The 17,394-nt window shown below is 38.8% G+C and overlaps 1 protein-coding gene and 1 long non-coding RNA gene across 2 annotated transcripts in view; one reads left to right on the forward strand and one right to left on the reverse strand.

Annotated features, from left to right (window-relative positions):
* Window positions 1–1,456: 1,456 nt before the first annotated feature.
* LOC124122815 lies at window positions 1,457–7,378 on the forward strand. Its single transcript, XR_006859223.2, has 3 exons — window positions 1,457–1,500; window positions 2,141–2,259; window positions 7,292–7,378. It is a non-coding gene; the product is annotated as an uncharacterized LOC124122815 (long non-coding RNA).
* LOC124122810 (cell wall protein RBR3-like) overlaps window positions 7,183–17,394 on the reverse strand; it is an 11,853-nt gene continuing 1,641 nt past the window's right edge. The window contains exons 2-4 of the mRNA XM_048398407.1: window positions 16,723–17,058; window positions 12,629–12,922; window positions 7,183–7,452 (exon numbers count right to left, since the gene is read on the reverse strand). Of these exons, the coding sequence (XP_048254364.1) occupies window positions 7,298–7,452; window positions 12,629–12,922; window positions 16,723–17,058 (785 nt within the window). The 3' untranslated portion in view covers window positions 7,183–7,297. The remainder of the gene's footprint in view (window positions 7,453–12,628; window positions 12,923–16,722; window positions 17,059–17,394) is intronic.

Below are 17,394 nucleotides of genomic sequence, written 5' to 3' on the forward strand. Positions count from 1 at the left end.
CCATGGCTGGATCACCCAAACGAATTTCAGGTTGAATAATTGGATGGCCAGAGGTTACAACATCATAAGGATTATCCTTTATTTAAAGGAACGACTGGAAAATGAATGTGTACATTCACCAATATTGTCACTGAACAAACCATTTCTACACGTCAAGCTGTCAATTATTTCCAACCTGCTTTCCAAGAATGAATCAACTAGTGAAGAATGAAACTTCTTACTAGCATCATCCAAAGCTTGTGCCATATCATAGCCCAAATTACATATTTGTCACCAAGCGATTGGTGATAATTGGGGACAACATTGGATTTCACTGCTGGGGTCATTTATGTACATAATGTTTGTCATGACACTGCATTTTGGTCTATGATTTATTGATACATGCCAGGATCTACCAATAACTTGGTCATTATCAAAGAAAACTGCTAAAGAGCCTTTTTAGGGGCTACGAGAGGTGTTTCCGTGCCAACCTTCAACCAGGATGTAAGGGATGGATAGGAACCACAGGGTGAGGTTGAATTAAGTATATTAACACAGTGTTTGCTACCAGATATGAAGTAAGTGAGTACTGAAATTGCAAATGATATCGGCGTGATGATTGTGGGAAGCACAGCACAATATAGGAATTCAACACATCTTGCTCACATGACAGTTTTCTTGGAAGATTGAAAAGTGTCGGTATCCTTAACTGTGTGAGAAACTTATACACGAAAGAATGTCAACAAGAGGACATTTCTTCTTTTCACCCAGTCCTGATCATGAATGTTAAAATTGTCATAAAAATGGGAAGATTTTATATTGATCTCTAACTTCTTTTTTGTCATTTTCTAATTGGGAATGGATGTAGGTGCCAAGGCCACGTGACAAACAAGTGAGTTCCTACTCCGACAGGTTATCATTTGACAAATGATCCAAAACACTTTGTACGTTTTCATTCAGTTTGTCTCAGGAATGGAGATTATTTTTTCAGTTGTATACTTCGCACAGGCAGTACACAAGTAGGTTGATCTGGCTGAAGGTACTTTAGCTCTTTTAGTTCCTCTTGAAGGTACTTTAGCTCTTTTAGTTCCTCTTCAACTTTTTTGGCGACTTTTCTTGATTTTATTATGTACCCTTGGAAATCTTCAATTTGAGAAAAGATTTCATGCTCGCTGCAACTGCATTTTTCGCCCATGTTGTAATTTTAAGATATATACCTCTAACATTACAATAAATAGTATTACAATGTTATATTGTTTACACTTGTTTTCTTTCATGGCCTATTGTTGGCATCCAAAAGGACATTTGAAAATAATACTCCAAACTTTAAATCCAAGGCAAGCGCCGTAAAACCATGTGTCCAAATTACGAACGCTGCATTCATTTCTGCGACGATGTATTGTCTTCCATAGTTTTAGTGGGCGTTGGCACACGATTTGGGCGTTACCTCCCTTGTCAGGACTGTAGGTGGCGCGGCAGGGGAGGAAGCATGGTGGACAGAGACAGGGGTTGACATTTCAGGTAATTATTTACTTTCAATGTAGTGTTTTTGACTAATTCAAAGCATGGAGTGTGTCTCCAAATGGCGTAGGGTTACTCGGATTCACAATAACCTGAGCAACAAACGGGGTAATGTTATAAAAATCGACGAATGAAAGAAGTTTTCGTAATGAACATTGACATGTATTTTATACCCTCCTTCATGCGCACGGACAAAAATCGCATGTTTTTTAAAGCCACACAGGGCCAGTTTATTCTATCAGTTAGGGGTATTGACACCAGTTAAGTTCATTGTCACCAGTTGGGGGTTTTCCCCGACCTGTCTGTCAGTTCAAGGCTGTCAACGGGTAAATTTCTCAAAACAATGCTACGTTCGGTCTCTGTCTTTACCGGACCTTTTTACCACCTCGGCGAACTGTGTCTCAAGAACATTAAATTTCTTTTCGGAAGTGTCTATTTCCTTCATACTACTTTGATTTGCATTTTCTTGGGATTTTTCAACCAGCTTAATCATCTCACTGAAACTAACAATTTTGGCGTCAAGGTCTTTTTTCAACTTTTCCGTTTCCTGTTAAAGAACTTCGGTCAGCAGTTGTGTGAACTCTGTTTTCATTTTCTGCCAACTGTTCACTGAGAAAAGATCTCATACCGTTGATTGCAGTGAGAAGCTCTTCGTTTGTGATTGCTTGTCGTACGTTCGTACCGTCGACTGGACTATTTCCTCCCAACAACGGGCACGAAGTTGCATCCATGAGTTCACCGTTGGTTGACACATTAAATGTAAGTCTGTATTTCATGTTTTCGCCTTTAGGCAGCTGAAGGTTAACTTAGACATTCTTCACTTTCAACAACGCGAGGTTGCGACATCACACTTTCAACAAAATCGACATCTTCATTCATATTCGCCATATTCCAACGTTAGGCCTTCAATACTTTCAAATCCAAGATAAAACTGCCCCTTTAAAACTGATCTTTAGACAGAATTTCACACACATGTGTCGTTATTTTCAATGGATGGTCACTCGGTGAGCCGATTATTTCAGATTTGTTTTCAATCGTGAGGGAGACGAGCGAAACACGTCTTACGCTGTCCAGGGGCAAATAACTCTGATCTGTGATTTCATTATGTTTTTATGACTCGTAGGTCATATATGGCCGAGTGTTTTAACGTGTACACTGATATACCAAGTCTGTACAACTTGTGACAATATCTCTCACTATCGCTTTCACACACGGAGCAATACTATTCACTAGTTGTGTGTACGCTCCTTAAACCTCCTTACGCGTATCTCTATCAAATTGTAATTGATATACTATTGAATAAAACTTGATTACTTAAACTGGTTGCCTCTTATTGATATGATTGGCACTTTTATTGAGAGCTTTTTGCAGCAAATTGTAGTTGATATACTATTGTATACAACTTGATCACATCAATCACAGGATTGTCTGGTCCAGACTCGATTATTTACAGACCGCCGTCATATAGCTGGAATAATGCCGAGTCCGGCGTTAAACAACAAACAAACAAAACTTAAACTGGTTCCCTCCTATTAATATGATTGGCATTTTATGGACAGCTCTGATTTACATGAGGTCACTTTCTCTAATTAATCTGCTCGTTAGAATTTTCTCTTGTCATGTAATAGCACTAGTACTGTTTTCATCGGGTCTAGTCATACACTTTACGATTCTTACCCCATCGAATAATTAGCAAATATACATTAGCAGAGAGTTTATATTACTTCTTTTACTTTAATATCTACATGTATTGTTAATTGTGTAAGTATTAATACTTACATCACTGTATCTCAGAACGCAGAACTGGTGGGTTATATCCCATTAGTTAGACGTCCCATTAGTTAGACGTCCCAATTGTTAGACATGTTTATTCGGGCAAAGAGGGAATATACCTACAGGTGTAATGGATCGGTCCTAATTAGATTAAAGTACTGGGTAGGGATAGGGGACTCACAGTTTAGGGAGTATATATGTTATAATTTCGTTTAATTAACCTAAATTACCTTACTCTCAGCACAGGTTCAATAGGCATGAGATTTCCTATGTAAACTATGGAGTAGCTTAATTGTCTTACTGTATGATCAGTTGAAGGAGTTGAGTTTAGATTATCTACTCATCAAACAAAAAAATTGATCTTGGGGTACGTATTATTATCAGTATCGATATGGTTGGTTTAAGGTAAGTAGAGTACCTCACCTCTCGGCGTGGAAGTGAGCAGTTGATATTAGATGGATATATTTACAACAGAAACCGCGAGAGGCAAACCTGCACACATTGGAGATGTGTCGTCAAGACGAGCAATGGGAAATGTACGACTGTCGGTGACTTTCTTTGCAATCAGTCGGAACATAACCATCCGCCTGAAGATGAAACCAGAGTGAACTTTGTCTGCAATCTTCGTAAAAGAGCGCGAGAAGAAACCACACAGATGCAGGCATTGTACGAGGAGCAAGTCACTCAAGTAGATGAAGCCAACATGCCAGCGATGCCAACATTTCAGAGCGTGAAAGGTGCACTTTACAGGTAAATATCATCCCATATTTTTGACTTGGTTAGAATTTACTCTCTTGTTTTAGGTCCCACATAACTTGTTTCGCTCTTAAACATTTCAAGTTAATGAAATCATTATCAATATTTCATGTAACATATGTGTAACTGTTCCTTTGCTCTTGTTCAGGCGTTACATTCCAGTGTTACCCAGGTCGCGGTCAGCAGTAGACATTGAAGACAAATGGTCAGAGACAACAGATGGACGTCCCTTACTACTGTTCAGCGACGGCGACGATGACAAGATCCTGGCGTTCTCTTCTGCAGAACAGATACAAGCACGCCAGGAAGCTGACACCCTTTACATGGATGGTACCTTCACAGCATGTCCAGGTTTATGGGATCAAGTATACATCATTCATGCCAGAGTTGGTCCCAACGCCTTCCCTCTAGTTTTCGCCCTTTTGCCAGATCGCCAAGCAACAACCTATGGCCGGCTTTTTCGACAACTGAAGACAGAAGTTCAAGAGCGATTCAACAGACCTCTGTCACATAGCACACTTGCTTCGTCTGGGATAAATAAACTGTAAAAGTTATTAAATGTAAAGTGTACATTACCAAAAACTGTCACAAAGTGTTGTTACAAACTGTATAAAATTTATCAAATGTAAAGTGTCATTAAATGTTAAGTATAATATTAAAGTATCTATTTAAAGCTGCTTTCCTTTGATTGTCAGATCTTATCTGGACTATTCCATTTTAAAGTCTGAGGTAACAAGCATAAGGATTAGTGTGCACCCAACCGTTTAAAGTGTTGTTATAAGCTGTCTAACTATTGGGACGTCTAACTAATGGGAGGACACCAACTGGTGACATCGAAACATGTAATTAGTTCGTAGAGAATTGTTAAATCGCATTCCCTGTATATCCCTGCTTGAACAAAGAGCCTACATGTATGCTGTAGTCGGTGCAACTGTGTGTCCACATGTACAGTCTCAGCTGGCTAACGTCACATTTCCCATCAAGTCAGCTCTACTTCTCAAGCATAATTTAATTTTCGAAGACATTTTGAATGAAAAGAATTCAAAAGAAATTCGTTTTATAATCATATTTTAACAAACCTACATGTATTTACCAAATTGAAAACTTATACAGCCGTTCTAAATTTCGTTCCAATGGACCTGGATCGCATGTACATGTATATGTCTAACTTTTAACTACATAATATATATTCTTGATAATCAATTATTCTCGTTTTTAATTCGAATGAACACATTATGTGTCTAAATCTGCAAGATGACAGACAAAATCCTTTTTTGTGCAATGCACACAATACAAACGGAGCGGCTAAAAGAGACATTAACTGAATGATCAATGTGCAGTTCACGATTTCTTCTCGTTCAATCTATTGTACTTAACATGTGAAGTCAGTTCCAGGAGCACTTTAATGGTGTGGTATTATGAATGAAATTAGTTAGAATATGAATAGTCAAAAACAGTAACCATATTGGATGTGACAGACAGACAGAATATTTTATTTTCGTCTCACCTCAGGCACAGATAAAAACGATATATAAACCTCGTCATCCCTTACGGCAATATGAGAGACGTAATTATATAATATTTAGTATAAAATATCATACAAAATGTAATCATCCATACTATCTAAACAGACACGTACCACTAAAATCGAAGATACCAGCAGGTTTTGGCACAAACTTTCATAATATTCGGGCAAGACATGAAAATTTTAATTTTTTCTTCGCCAGGGGCTGTAATAAAATCAGGATAAAACTGACAACATAGTGTAAAATATCTATTGTTAAATGCATTGGAGTAACACATGCATCACATCCTCCACAGAACCCGGGCAGTTTAACCAGGTTCGTTCTTAAACCGGTTTGTTGCAGTACCGTCCAGTATCTATATGGGGGGGGGGGGGGGGGGGGGGGGGGGTTACTGCTCCACATCTGAACAAGGGGAGGTCTTGCCTATAGCTCCTTGGTATGTCACATGTCAATTATGATTCAGCTCCGAAGTCAGACTTGAAGTGTCGAAGTTTATTACCTCCCTTGCCTCGTCTGCTCTCGGGACAGTCAAACTTCTGCTTCCAATCACCAATGTGCAAGTATAACTTGTCTTCCAACACTACGCTTGTGCCGACGCCCGGGGGTCATAAAACGAATTGGTCCCATAAAAGGGCATTAGTTTCGCAGATACTCCGCAGAGTTTCTGCCGAGCTACGCTGCTATTTTACCAACAGTCACCGCGTAGCTACGGGAAAAGTAAAAATGTACAAACATTCTGCGCAGAAATTTTGCGAAATAAAGTAAAAGACTAAAGTGGATCGAGTACTTTGACCAGGGAACGTTAACTCCCATGAACAACTTTACCAATTAAACGAGGTGAGTGAGACTTGCCCCAGATCTATAAAACCAACACGTATTAGAGGGAGACTATGTTTCAAGATAAGGCCCCCATTTCCAGACGAGGTCATAATCATTTGAAAGTAGTACTCTAAAACTTAAAGTGTAAACATTTATTCAAGTGTTGGGTTGTTTGACCGGATATTGGAATATTGGAATCCTAAATTCCGCTTAACATTCGTCAGTGGCTTGTCGATGGGCGAATGTTACACAAACATGGCTAACATGGTATTATATCATAAATGAGGTTCTCATTCAGGCTTTGTATTCAAAAGCAGTTTCTAAAGTGATTATAATGAATAGCAATATGTCTTAAGGAAATAAAAACAATATGTATAATACGCTGGCACAAAGCTCACATAATTAATAAAATATATATTACGACTATATGATATTTACGACACGAAAACACACTCGGCTAATAATCTTTAATTATTAACTATTCTATAACCGAAATGTTTTGTTAAATTGTAAGATATATTCACAAGCCTGTGGCGCCAGGGAAGATACGGGTCAGAATAGGTCTTCAGCAACCCTTGCTTCCCGTACGCGTGAGAGGCAACTTACGGGATCAGGTGGTCAGGCTTGATGACTTGGCTGATGCATGTCATCGTATCCCAATTGCGTAGATCGATGCTCATGGTGTGAATCACTGGATTGTCTGGTCCAGATTCGATTATTTACAGACCGCTGTCATATAGCTGGAATATTGCTGAGTGCGGCGTTACACAACAAACCAACATAAGCCGGGGGGGGGGGGGGGGGGGGGGACATTTCATCCCCATTAGCTATCACACACAAACGCTCCTCCTCAGTAGCACTAAATAGTAATAATGAACGTCTAATCAGAGCATCACATAAATGTCTCGGTTTTTCAGTGACCATCACATGTAGGAATCCCTCCGGCGTCTTCTGACGACTACAGCGATGCAGAAGGCCACGGCCAGAAGGATGATGACGCCGATGACTCCCGCTGCTATCAAGGCGAAGTCAAAGTTTGGGCTGCTGGTGGTAGCGGGAGACGTTGAATTCCGGGCGGCTGAAATGAGAAAAAAGACTAAATATAGTTTTGTAATAACAATCAACTGTATCAGTGATTTGGGATTTTGTTTTCGACCTGCCTATCATGGCATGTACACAATACTATTACATGATACAAATTAAGCTAACGCTGTGTGTGTGTGTGTGGGGGGGGGGGGGGGGGGGGGGGGTTAGTGAATCTAGGATTCCAATAATTGCCTAACAGGAAGTTAGCCACTTAGAAAGCAGCTTTCTTAAGCTTTACGATATCAGTTTTGTGTTGAGTTTTATAGGTTCCATGAACATTCCGCAAACATTGTAACCAAACAATATGAATATTTCATTTTTATTTTTTATTACGCGTTTGTGTCGTTATTTATCGTGTAGTTGTCCGATTTCGATCGCGAACTTTGATACTACTTAATTTCGTTTATCCGACATAATCATATGGTTTAAACATATTTTTATTTCAAAAGAAATCTGGATCGGTAAACAAGCAAAACTTGCTTATGTAAATACCTCTCCAGGTAATAACTTTACAACAGCTGGTTATATATCAGATTATATGTAAAATAGTGCTAAACATAAACATAGTAAATGCACAAATGAAATATATGAAGCCAATACAAGTGGTGTCTGTGAAATAAGATATAGCAGTTTTCCTTTACTACATGCATAAAATTAAGCTACTCGAATCTTTTGCTTTTGACAATGAAATCGTGAACTGATTTAAGAATAGTCATGTTTGTAGAACTGCTAACTGAACTATTGCCATGTAATACCGTTTTTAAATCATACCCATGTGTGTAGAAGTACATAGTGTTTCTGATATTATGGTATTTTTGACAGGTATAGAAATCATATGACATAATCATATGCAACCAACCATGTCGGATTAACGGGACTTGACTGTACAAGAACAACAAAAGTAATAAAGGTGGAAACTTGACAAGGGACGCCAAACAGATAATTGACGTTGATAGGCAATTAGCAATAGACATTAGAAGCCAACACTTTACAGTAGTTAGCGCTGACAGTATGGAAGCCAGGACTATATAATCCATGATAGGTAAATGTCAATGGACAATGGGTAAACGGGAGGCCGGGGTCATGATCAATTAGCACTGACAGGTAAACGGGAGGCCGGGGTCAATTAGCACTGACAGGTAAACGGGAGGCCGGGGTCAATTAGCACTGACAGGTAAACGGGAGGCCGGGGTCAATTAGCACTGACAGGTAAACGGGAGGCCGGGGGTCAATTAGCACTGAGAGTATGGAAGCCAGGACTAAATTATCAGAGAGAGAGAGAGAGAGAGAGAGACAGAGAGAGAGAGAATATTGTTTATTAAAGTGGCACATGTTATATACACTTCGTGATAAGATATATACAAAACAGTAAAATATAACATCCGGCCAAATATGACCTACGAGACACTATAAAACATATCAATCATAAAACTATTCAGTTGAAACAGAATAAAAAAATGTAGCACACGGACACATACCTACGTGAAGCTACTTTTCAGCCACACGGAGGCGCGTACTCATACTAAACATACACCGCACATATACATACATCCATAGACACATATACATAAATACATACCTCGTGATGCAGGCGCGGAGCACGGCCGTGGGCGGTTTCAGTGAGGAGCGCACAAGTATGCCAGGATACAGGGCAACTGACTTCGAAAGTCCTAAGTTAAACAGTGCGCTCCCCCTTAACTCCCCCCACCGCGTTGCGCCGCCCCCGCTCCCCGAGTGCGTGCGTGCGTGCGTGCATACACACACACACCACGTCATACGTACATACATACATACATACATACATACATACATACATACTTGGCTTAAAATGAAATTGCCTTCTTTTAACCATGTTGTAAATTGATTTGGCTAAAATACATTGGAGCGATTCTTCGTTCATAATAAAAATAAACTTTTCTAAACCACTCATATAATGAAATGCTTTATCTACTGAAGTTGCTTCTTTAGCTAAGTTGTATCTTAAATCATCATAAAATGGACATTCTACTAAAAAGTGACATTCATCTTCAACATAATTTACATGATCATTAGTAGGATTGGCGTGACAATATTTACAAGTCCTATCCAACAGTGGGGTAGGTGGCTTGGCGTAGCGGCCGGTCTCAACATGTAAAGGTAAAATACCACATCGAAAGGATGCTAAAAGTCTTCGATGATCTCTAAAACGTCCATGACATAAATAAGGCTCAGCAGTAGGTGATGATTTGTACATTCTGTATGTGCGTAATGTATTGCCATTTGGATTATTCTTGTCATTCCAAAGCGCAGTATACCACATATCACAATCTTCAGCAGTTAAGAAACACTTTACACGGTCAACACACTGTTTAATGCTGTATCCACAATAAGGTAAATATGACAAATTATAGTGTTTACGTTTTTTTATCCCAGGATTGTGATCGGATTTTGGACCAATTATGAATGATAAGAGGGAGATGATGGGCCTGCATATTCTGAATTCTAAAATATAATCTAAAGCATTCAACGTGCTGTGACACTTTCACAGAACACCAGCCCATGTCCCCCCTAATAGCAGTAACTGGGGCATTTTTTCTTACGCCTAGAAACAAACGACAAGCCTTATTTTGAATTATTTCCACTTCCTTATACTTATTTAAACCCCAAATGCCAGCACCATAAAAAAGAACAGGTTCTACAAGAGCTTTATAAAGCTTGTTAAATACTTCGTAAGACATGCCACCCGCGTGTTTAAACTTTGAATACAACGCAGAAAGAGCTCTGCTAGCCGATTTACACAGTACCTGGACTGTTTTGTGCATATCTAAATGCTCATTAAAAGTTAAACCAAGATATTTGTAAGAGCTTTCATAATCAATAATAGATTTGCCGCATACAAATACTCGCTCAGATCTAGCCACAGATTTGTTTCTGAAATGCATGATTTTGCTTTTGTCTGAATTAATATCCAAACGCCATTTTTGACACCATATATTTAAAACATTTAACATTTTATGTAACGAGTCTTCGTCTTCAGCTAACAAGGCTATATCATCAGCATACAACAAAACTGATAACACAGAACTTTCAATAGGTATGCCACAGTTTAACTTATTCATTTCTAACACCAAATCAATAATATAAACGGAAGATAACGTTGGCGATAACTTGCATCCTTGTTTAACGCCCAAGGTAACATTAAAAGATTCAGTGATAAAACCATTGAGCTTAACTGCACACTTTACGTCCATATATAAGGCTTGTACAGCGTGTATCATTTTACCATGACTACCAACAGACATAAGCTTGTACCAAAGGCAATTGCGATTAACCCTATCAAATGCCGCCTTAATATCAACAAAACAGACATACGTAGATCGTTTAGAGGCTTAACGGTTATTAACAATACTATAACTGATAGGTAAATGGCAATTGACAATGGGTAAAAGGGAGGCCGGGGGTTATTAGCACTGACAGGTCCTCCCACAGAGGAATTGCATAAATGACATGGTCGTCTTCCAAATGGTATATTTTTCCACCTCCCTGTTTCTACAGGTAGAAAATGATTAGTTGTTCGAAATTTTAGCAAGGGAATGGAGATATTTACACTGTAAGATAAGTATTGTTCTAGACTAAAGTTGGGTTTTATACAACTATAAAATAAACCTTTTGATGATGCCGTTTGGGCACTGTGCCAATTTTGAAGAAAATGGTCCTTTAATCTGTGTTCCACTAGATTTAATAATAACTCTTTACTGTTTACTGTCTGATTGTGCCAAACATAACTTAAACCACAGCTATCCAGAATGTTTTTGACATATAACAACCAAGTTGAATGAAAAATGTTATTACAGTGTTTTTGATATAAAGTCTTATACATAACAACAGATAGCTTATTTACATTTTGTGACAATATCAGGTTGCACCAAAAGGCCAATACTCGTTTTTTAACAATAAAATCGAGTGGTAGGCGACCTGTCTCGCCATATAGCATGTAAGTGGGTGTGCTCTTACGTAATCTTAAACTTAATTTTAAAAATAACTTGTGGACATTTTCAATGATAGAAAAGTCTGTAAAACCCCAGACTTCACAACAGTATAGAAGAATTGGAACAACCATGTGGTCGAACGCAATAAATAAACAATCTAATGGTAGATTTAAGTTTCTAGCTTTGGATAACAAATAATACATAGCTTTAAGTCCTTGTTCCTTAAGAGATATTATGGCTTGGTTACATTTTCGGTTCATGTGAAACTTTATACCTAGATACGTGTAACAATCACAATTATCTAGTTCAACATTATGAATTTTAAAAACATACTTTTTCTTACGCAGAATAATTGCAGAAGTGCCAAAGATAATAACCTTTGTTTTTCGCATATTTATCTTGAGTTTCCATTCAGTGCAGTATTTCTCGAAATTATCTAAACAGTGCTGTATACCTTCAGGGGATTCAGAAAAGAGCACCGTATCATCAGCGTATAAAAGAAGGAAAAGTTTAAGTGTACCAATGTTGATAACATCACAATTATTAGATTGCAAATAGGTTTCTATGTCGTTCAAAAAAATAGCAAATAACAAAGGCGGCAGATTTTCTCCTTGACGGACACCATTATCACAGTGGAAAAAAACAGATATTTGACCGTTTAGACAAATACATGACTTTATATCATTGCACATATTCTTTATAAGAGTACATAATTTTCCTGAAATACCATAGCTTACAAGTTTAAGCCACAGTCCGTTCCTCCACACATTATCAAAGGCTTTTTGAAAATCAACAAAAACACAAATAGTTTTTTACCTGAATATTTCAATAGTTCAATGATACATTATCAACAGTAGCGTATCCTTTACGGAATCCGGCTTGAGCTTCAGATAATATTTCATTACTTTCAACATAACATGTTAAACGCAGATTAATAACACTTGTAAACAATTTCCCTAGGCAGGATAAACGGTAAACGGTAGGCAGGGAGTAATTAGCACTGATAGGTAAAGGAATAGAGATAGCAATGGAAGCCAGGAAGATAATTGACACTGACAAAGATCAAAGCAATAAGTCCTAAGTTTTAGAGTCCTACTTTCAAAGAATTACGACCTCGTCTGGAAATGGGGGACTTATCGTGAAACATAGTCTCCCTCCAATATTTGTTGGTTTTATGGATCTGGGGAAAGTCTCACTCACCTCGTTTAATTGGGATAGTTGTCATAGGTGTGGACGTTCCATTGGCAAAGGTCTGTACTGTTGATTCGGTTGACGTTGAATTTTCTGCTGTAGTTGAACTTTCTGCTGTAGTTGAACGTTCTGCTGTAGATTCTGATGCCACGGTCGTCGATGTAGCCACGTGTGTCTTTGTGGTAGATGATGGTTTTGTAGTCGTCGACGATTTGGTCGAAGTTGTCGCGTTCATAGTTGTTGTCATGGTTGTTGTCGGACTAGTTGAAGTAGCCATGGTTGATGGTGGAACCGTTGTTGAAACTGTCAGTGTACAAGTGTATGGTTCATACATAGAGATTCTCACTCGAGTTACTTTTTATACCGACTATATGAAGACGACCCGGTAAAGCTTTAAAACGCGGCCTCATCGACGAGTTTTCATATATTTGATATAAAATGACACAAGGGTGAGATTCAATGTATCCTCCAAAATCATTCATCCAACTATAAAGGTTTGTAAATAGTATTAACCAGTGTCACCAGTGTACAATGTACAGCTAACCAGCTTTAGTGGCACAGAGATTAGTGATGTCAATTGATCGTGACGTCATTGTAATAATCATCATCACCCCAATCATCTCACCTTAAACCCTCTTGGTGACACGGAACCATATATAGTCCCGTGCAGTTGGCCCTTTTAAACTGTGAATTGAGATTGTGAACACAAAGTGCGCACAATTTTAACCATCAGCATCCCAATCATCCCAGCTTTAACCCTTTTGGTGCCACGAGACCATATATAGTCCCGTGAAAATGTATGTCCCTTTTAAACTGTGAATTGAAATTGTGAACACAAAGTGCGCACAATTTTAACCATCAGCATCCCAATCATCCCAGCTTTAACCCTTTTGGTGCCACGAGACCATATATAGTCCCGTGAAAATGTATGTCCCTTTTAAACTGTGAATTGAGATTGTGAACACAAAGTGCGCACAATTTTAACCATCAGCATCCCAATCATCCCAGCTTTAACCCTTTTGGTGCCACGAGACCATATATAGTCCCGTGAAAATGTATGTCCCTTTTAAACTGTGAATTGAGATTGTGAACACAAAGTACGCACAATTTTAACCATCACATCCCAATCATCCCAGCTTTAACCCTTTTGGTGCAACGGACCACATATAGTCCCGTGAAAATGTCCCCTTTAAACTGTGAATTGAGATTGTGAACACAAAGTGCGCACAGTTATAACCATCATCACCCTAATCATCTCAGCTTTAATATCCTGTAACTCACATTTTTTACAGTGCTATGGATTGTGAAATATGGTGAGATAGGTAAAATGGTTACTGCGCTTCTCGACGATATTCTGCAATGTTTGAACATCAGGCGAATGCAGATTGTCGTTCTGTTTATGATGCTTATTTACAGAAAATATTCAAATAAGATATGGAAAGATATCTATGATCGTTAATATAAAGGTGGTATAATGTTTATTAAAAGTTCATGATCAACACATAAACATTGAATGACCAAGCCCGAAGTGATTGACAGGGCACGTTCGCACCATAGCTGTGCCACGAATTCTGTCTACCAGTTGTCCTAAATGCTCGCCCGTTTCGACAAATAACTGCTGCTTTTTATCATATGTTAGGGGATACGGGTGGCCCAGTCGTCTAAGGCGCCGCGATTCGCTATGCAGAGCTGCTTCCCTTGGGCACGCCAGAAACCTATGATTGTGGGCTCGAATCCCGGTTCGCCCCGATTATGTTTCTAGGTGTGTAAGCACCATACCCGTGCTCGTGGGTTTCACCGAAGTGGTAAACGTCCGAGACCAGATCACTTCGGGCTTTCCTCCCACATTAAGCTGACTCGCCGTGATATAACTGGAATACTGTTAAAAGCGGCGTTAAACCCAACTCACTCACTATCATATGATATGACGAGGAGTCACGTGTGATTGGTCAAACTACCTGAACGTGTGAATGAAATAGCCTAACCTTTTCAAAAGTGTGGCCACGTCATCTAAACGTGAGTTGACGCCATATTGTAAACAAATTGTGTTGAGGTCGGCAACACATGTGGTACCTCGGCCCACGTTTCTGTCGATGTGCACTACTGAGAATATCAACATAACTTCTACAATGATGACAGCAATACCTTTTTGCATATGGGTTAACCGCTTATGGATACGATGTGCTGTAAAGTTCGATTTCAATTTGTTTTTCCTTCCATTGAAACTGATAATGGCGCAATGATTAGTTTACTGAAATAGTATATTTCGTGGGTCTGGTGTACATGTAACATGCTGTGATTGTACAAGGTAACTGACATCTAATTATGTTGCTATATTTGATCAAATACACATTATAAATCTACTCAGAAAATGGAATATATTATCATAAGTAGGGTTCGTTTTTCAAACATCCTGCAATGGATATGAGGTCTAATTTATTTCCGTCCGCTTCTCAATGGGGGTCATTTTTCTCAAACACTATTTGAGTAAGAGAAATGAAATTTACACACTGATGTTACTGGTCACGATCTCATGTGAGTTCGGAACTTGGTGTCGTAAATTATATTTTACAGACTTACAACTGAGTCCATACTGCGTCAAATGGGGACACGTTTTCTGAGAAACTTCTGAATAGACAGGAATGAAAGTTTGCATGCCTATCTAACTGATACTTGCCAAGACTAAAATTGGTCCTATAAATTATTTTTTGCCAGAGAAGGGGCCTTTTGTGTGTATTAATATCACATTTCATCATTTTGTTTGATGACATAAAGTGACCCTAGTGCCTATCTCTTCTTAGGCGTTACAGGACTGGGTTTTTTTAATTGTTGACATTAACGTCATTGGTCACTACTATACGAACAGACAAAATTCGTCTGTGCCCCGCAGTAGAGGATAGTGATAACGCTGTGTTTTTGTTTAATGTGTATCCTTAATGTCATTTGTTATAAGAACATCTTGTCCAGGAGCAAGACGAATGCATAGTCTTGTGTTTATTGAACAAGTTTAAATAATATAAACACGTCCCATTTTAATTCTGGAAACCACTTTGTCCAGAAACTGTCTATGCTGTGACCGGTCTCGGGCACAGGTATTTCCAAAATCAACATGCTGTTTTCATAGGTACATACTAAGGAAGAAAAAAAATGAAAAAAAAATTGGGGGGGGGGGACTTAAAATTTAATATATTTTCCCATGGGCGAAAAAGTTTGAAAATGTTCAAATGTTTTGTCCGATGTTAATCATCCCGATGTTGTTTTTATCACTAATGACACTGAAACATATATGGACTTAACCAGGATTTCTTCAAGATACATAATCCAAAGTGTCGTTCGTATTGTTACATAATCTTTGAAACAGTCTGCGCACGAACTCTTTCGAAATCCCGACCACTTCCCTCCTCAGTTTTGTTTCGAGGTAAAAAACACAGGCCATTTCAACGGGATTTATATCGGTAAATCACACTCACAGACAATTCACAATGAATGTATACTTTGACATAAATGACATACGTGTATCATTGTTTTACAATGATATGAATTATTGGAGATCTAGATTTCAGACGAGGGCGCTTGACTTGCCACATGCGTTAGCTTCAACATTACAGTTAATGTAAAAAATAGCAACTTAGAAAAACCGGCACGTTCTTCGATGGCTAGGCGGTGCATATGCCTTGTCGAATTTCTTAATTTACATTCTGTTGGAGATACAATCCTCTCTACTTGAATGTTATACAATTTGGTTACATTGTGTGTAGAAATAAGAAAGTTGTATACGATTCGATCCTCGGCGACGTCATACAAAAAGGCGTTAAAAGATGGTACTTATTGTTACCATGCCTGGCGCTTGGCATTACGGGGCTAAAACAAGGACCGATCGGCATGTCTGTGCCTAAGAGGGTTATTCATGTTAATCTGCGGCATGGTGTCTCAGTGGGCTAGCACTATGAAATAAGTATCAGTCGGGACTAGTACAAGCAGCCACACACACAGGTGCATGCACATCGCTACATAAGTGCAATAATTTTGGACGCGACGTTAAACCCCATTTGACCTCACTTTGCAAGGAAAGAGTTGGGAAGCCAAACCAGAGCGACAATTACCTAAAGGCAGATCTCCAACCATCAGGAGTACCGAGTTGCTGTCTTCACCTCTGACCCGACACGTCCACGATGACCCATGATCCGCTTCCGTTACAGAGGTCAAGGTCACATTATACTGCTTCCCTGGGTTAATGCTGTACACGACTCGATTCTTCAAGCTCTCAAAGTCATCATTTGTTTTGGCCAAACCCGTATCTGGACCCAAGCCGAAAATATCTTTGGCGTTTCTCTTCCAGTTGATGTACCAAATATATTTTTCTGTCGTCGTGCATATCAATGTGAAGGGCGAACCTTCCTCAACCCTCACAGGGTCAATGCTAAGAAACGGTCTATCAGCTTGAAACGAAAATAAAAGAACGTTATGTTTTTGTTAAATGAGGATATATATCAACATGATTTTACAATTCTATGCCTGTTTTGTTCACGTTACACATTTAATGACTTCTACAAGAAGTACTCGTTGCCGAAAAATGTGAGCATGAGGGATAGTAGTTTTGTTATTAGGATCTGATTTACTATGGAATCCTAGAAGATACATTGTCGCATTATCACATTGTGGCCTTTTGGCAAAAAAAACAAATGTTATTCAAGGCGAGACAATGCGACAACGTGACAAATGGCCAAAATGTTGCGTTACCGCACACCTTTCTTCTTTTTGTAAGGGCGGCAATG

This window comes from Haliotis rufescens, unplaced genomic scaffold, assembly GCF_023055435.1.
Source record: "Haliotis rufescens isolate VD_foot unplaced genomic scaffold, xgHalRufe1.0.p SCAF_18, whole genome shotgun sequence".
NCBI lineage: Eukaryota > Metazoa > Mollusca > Gastropoda > Lepetellida > Haliotidae > Haliotis > Haliotis rufescens.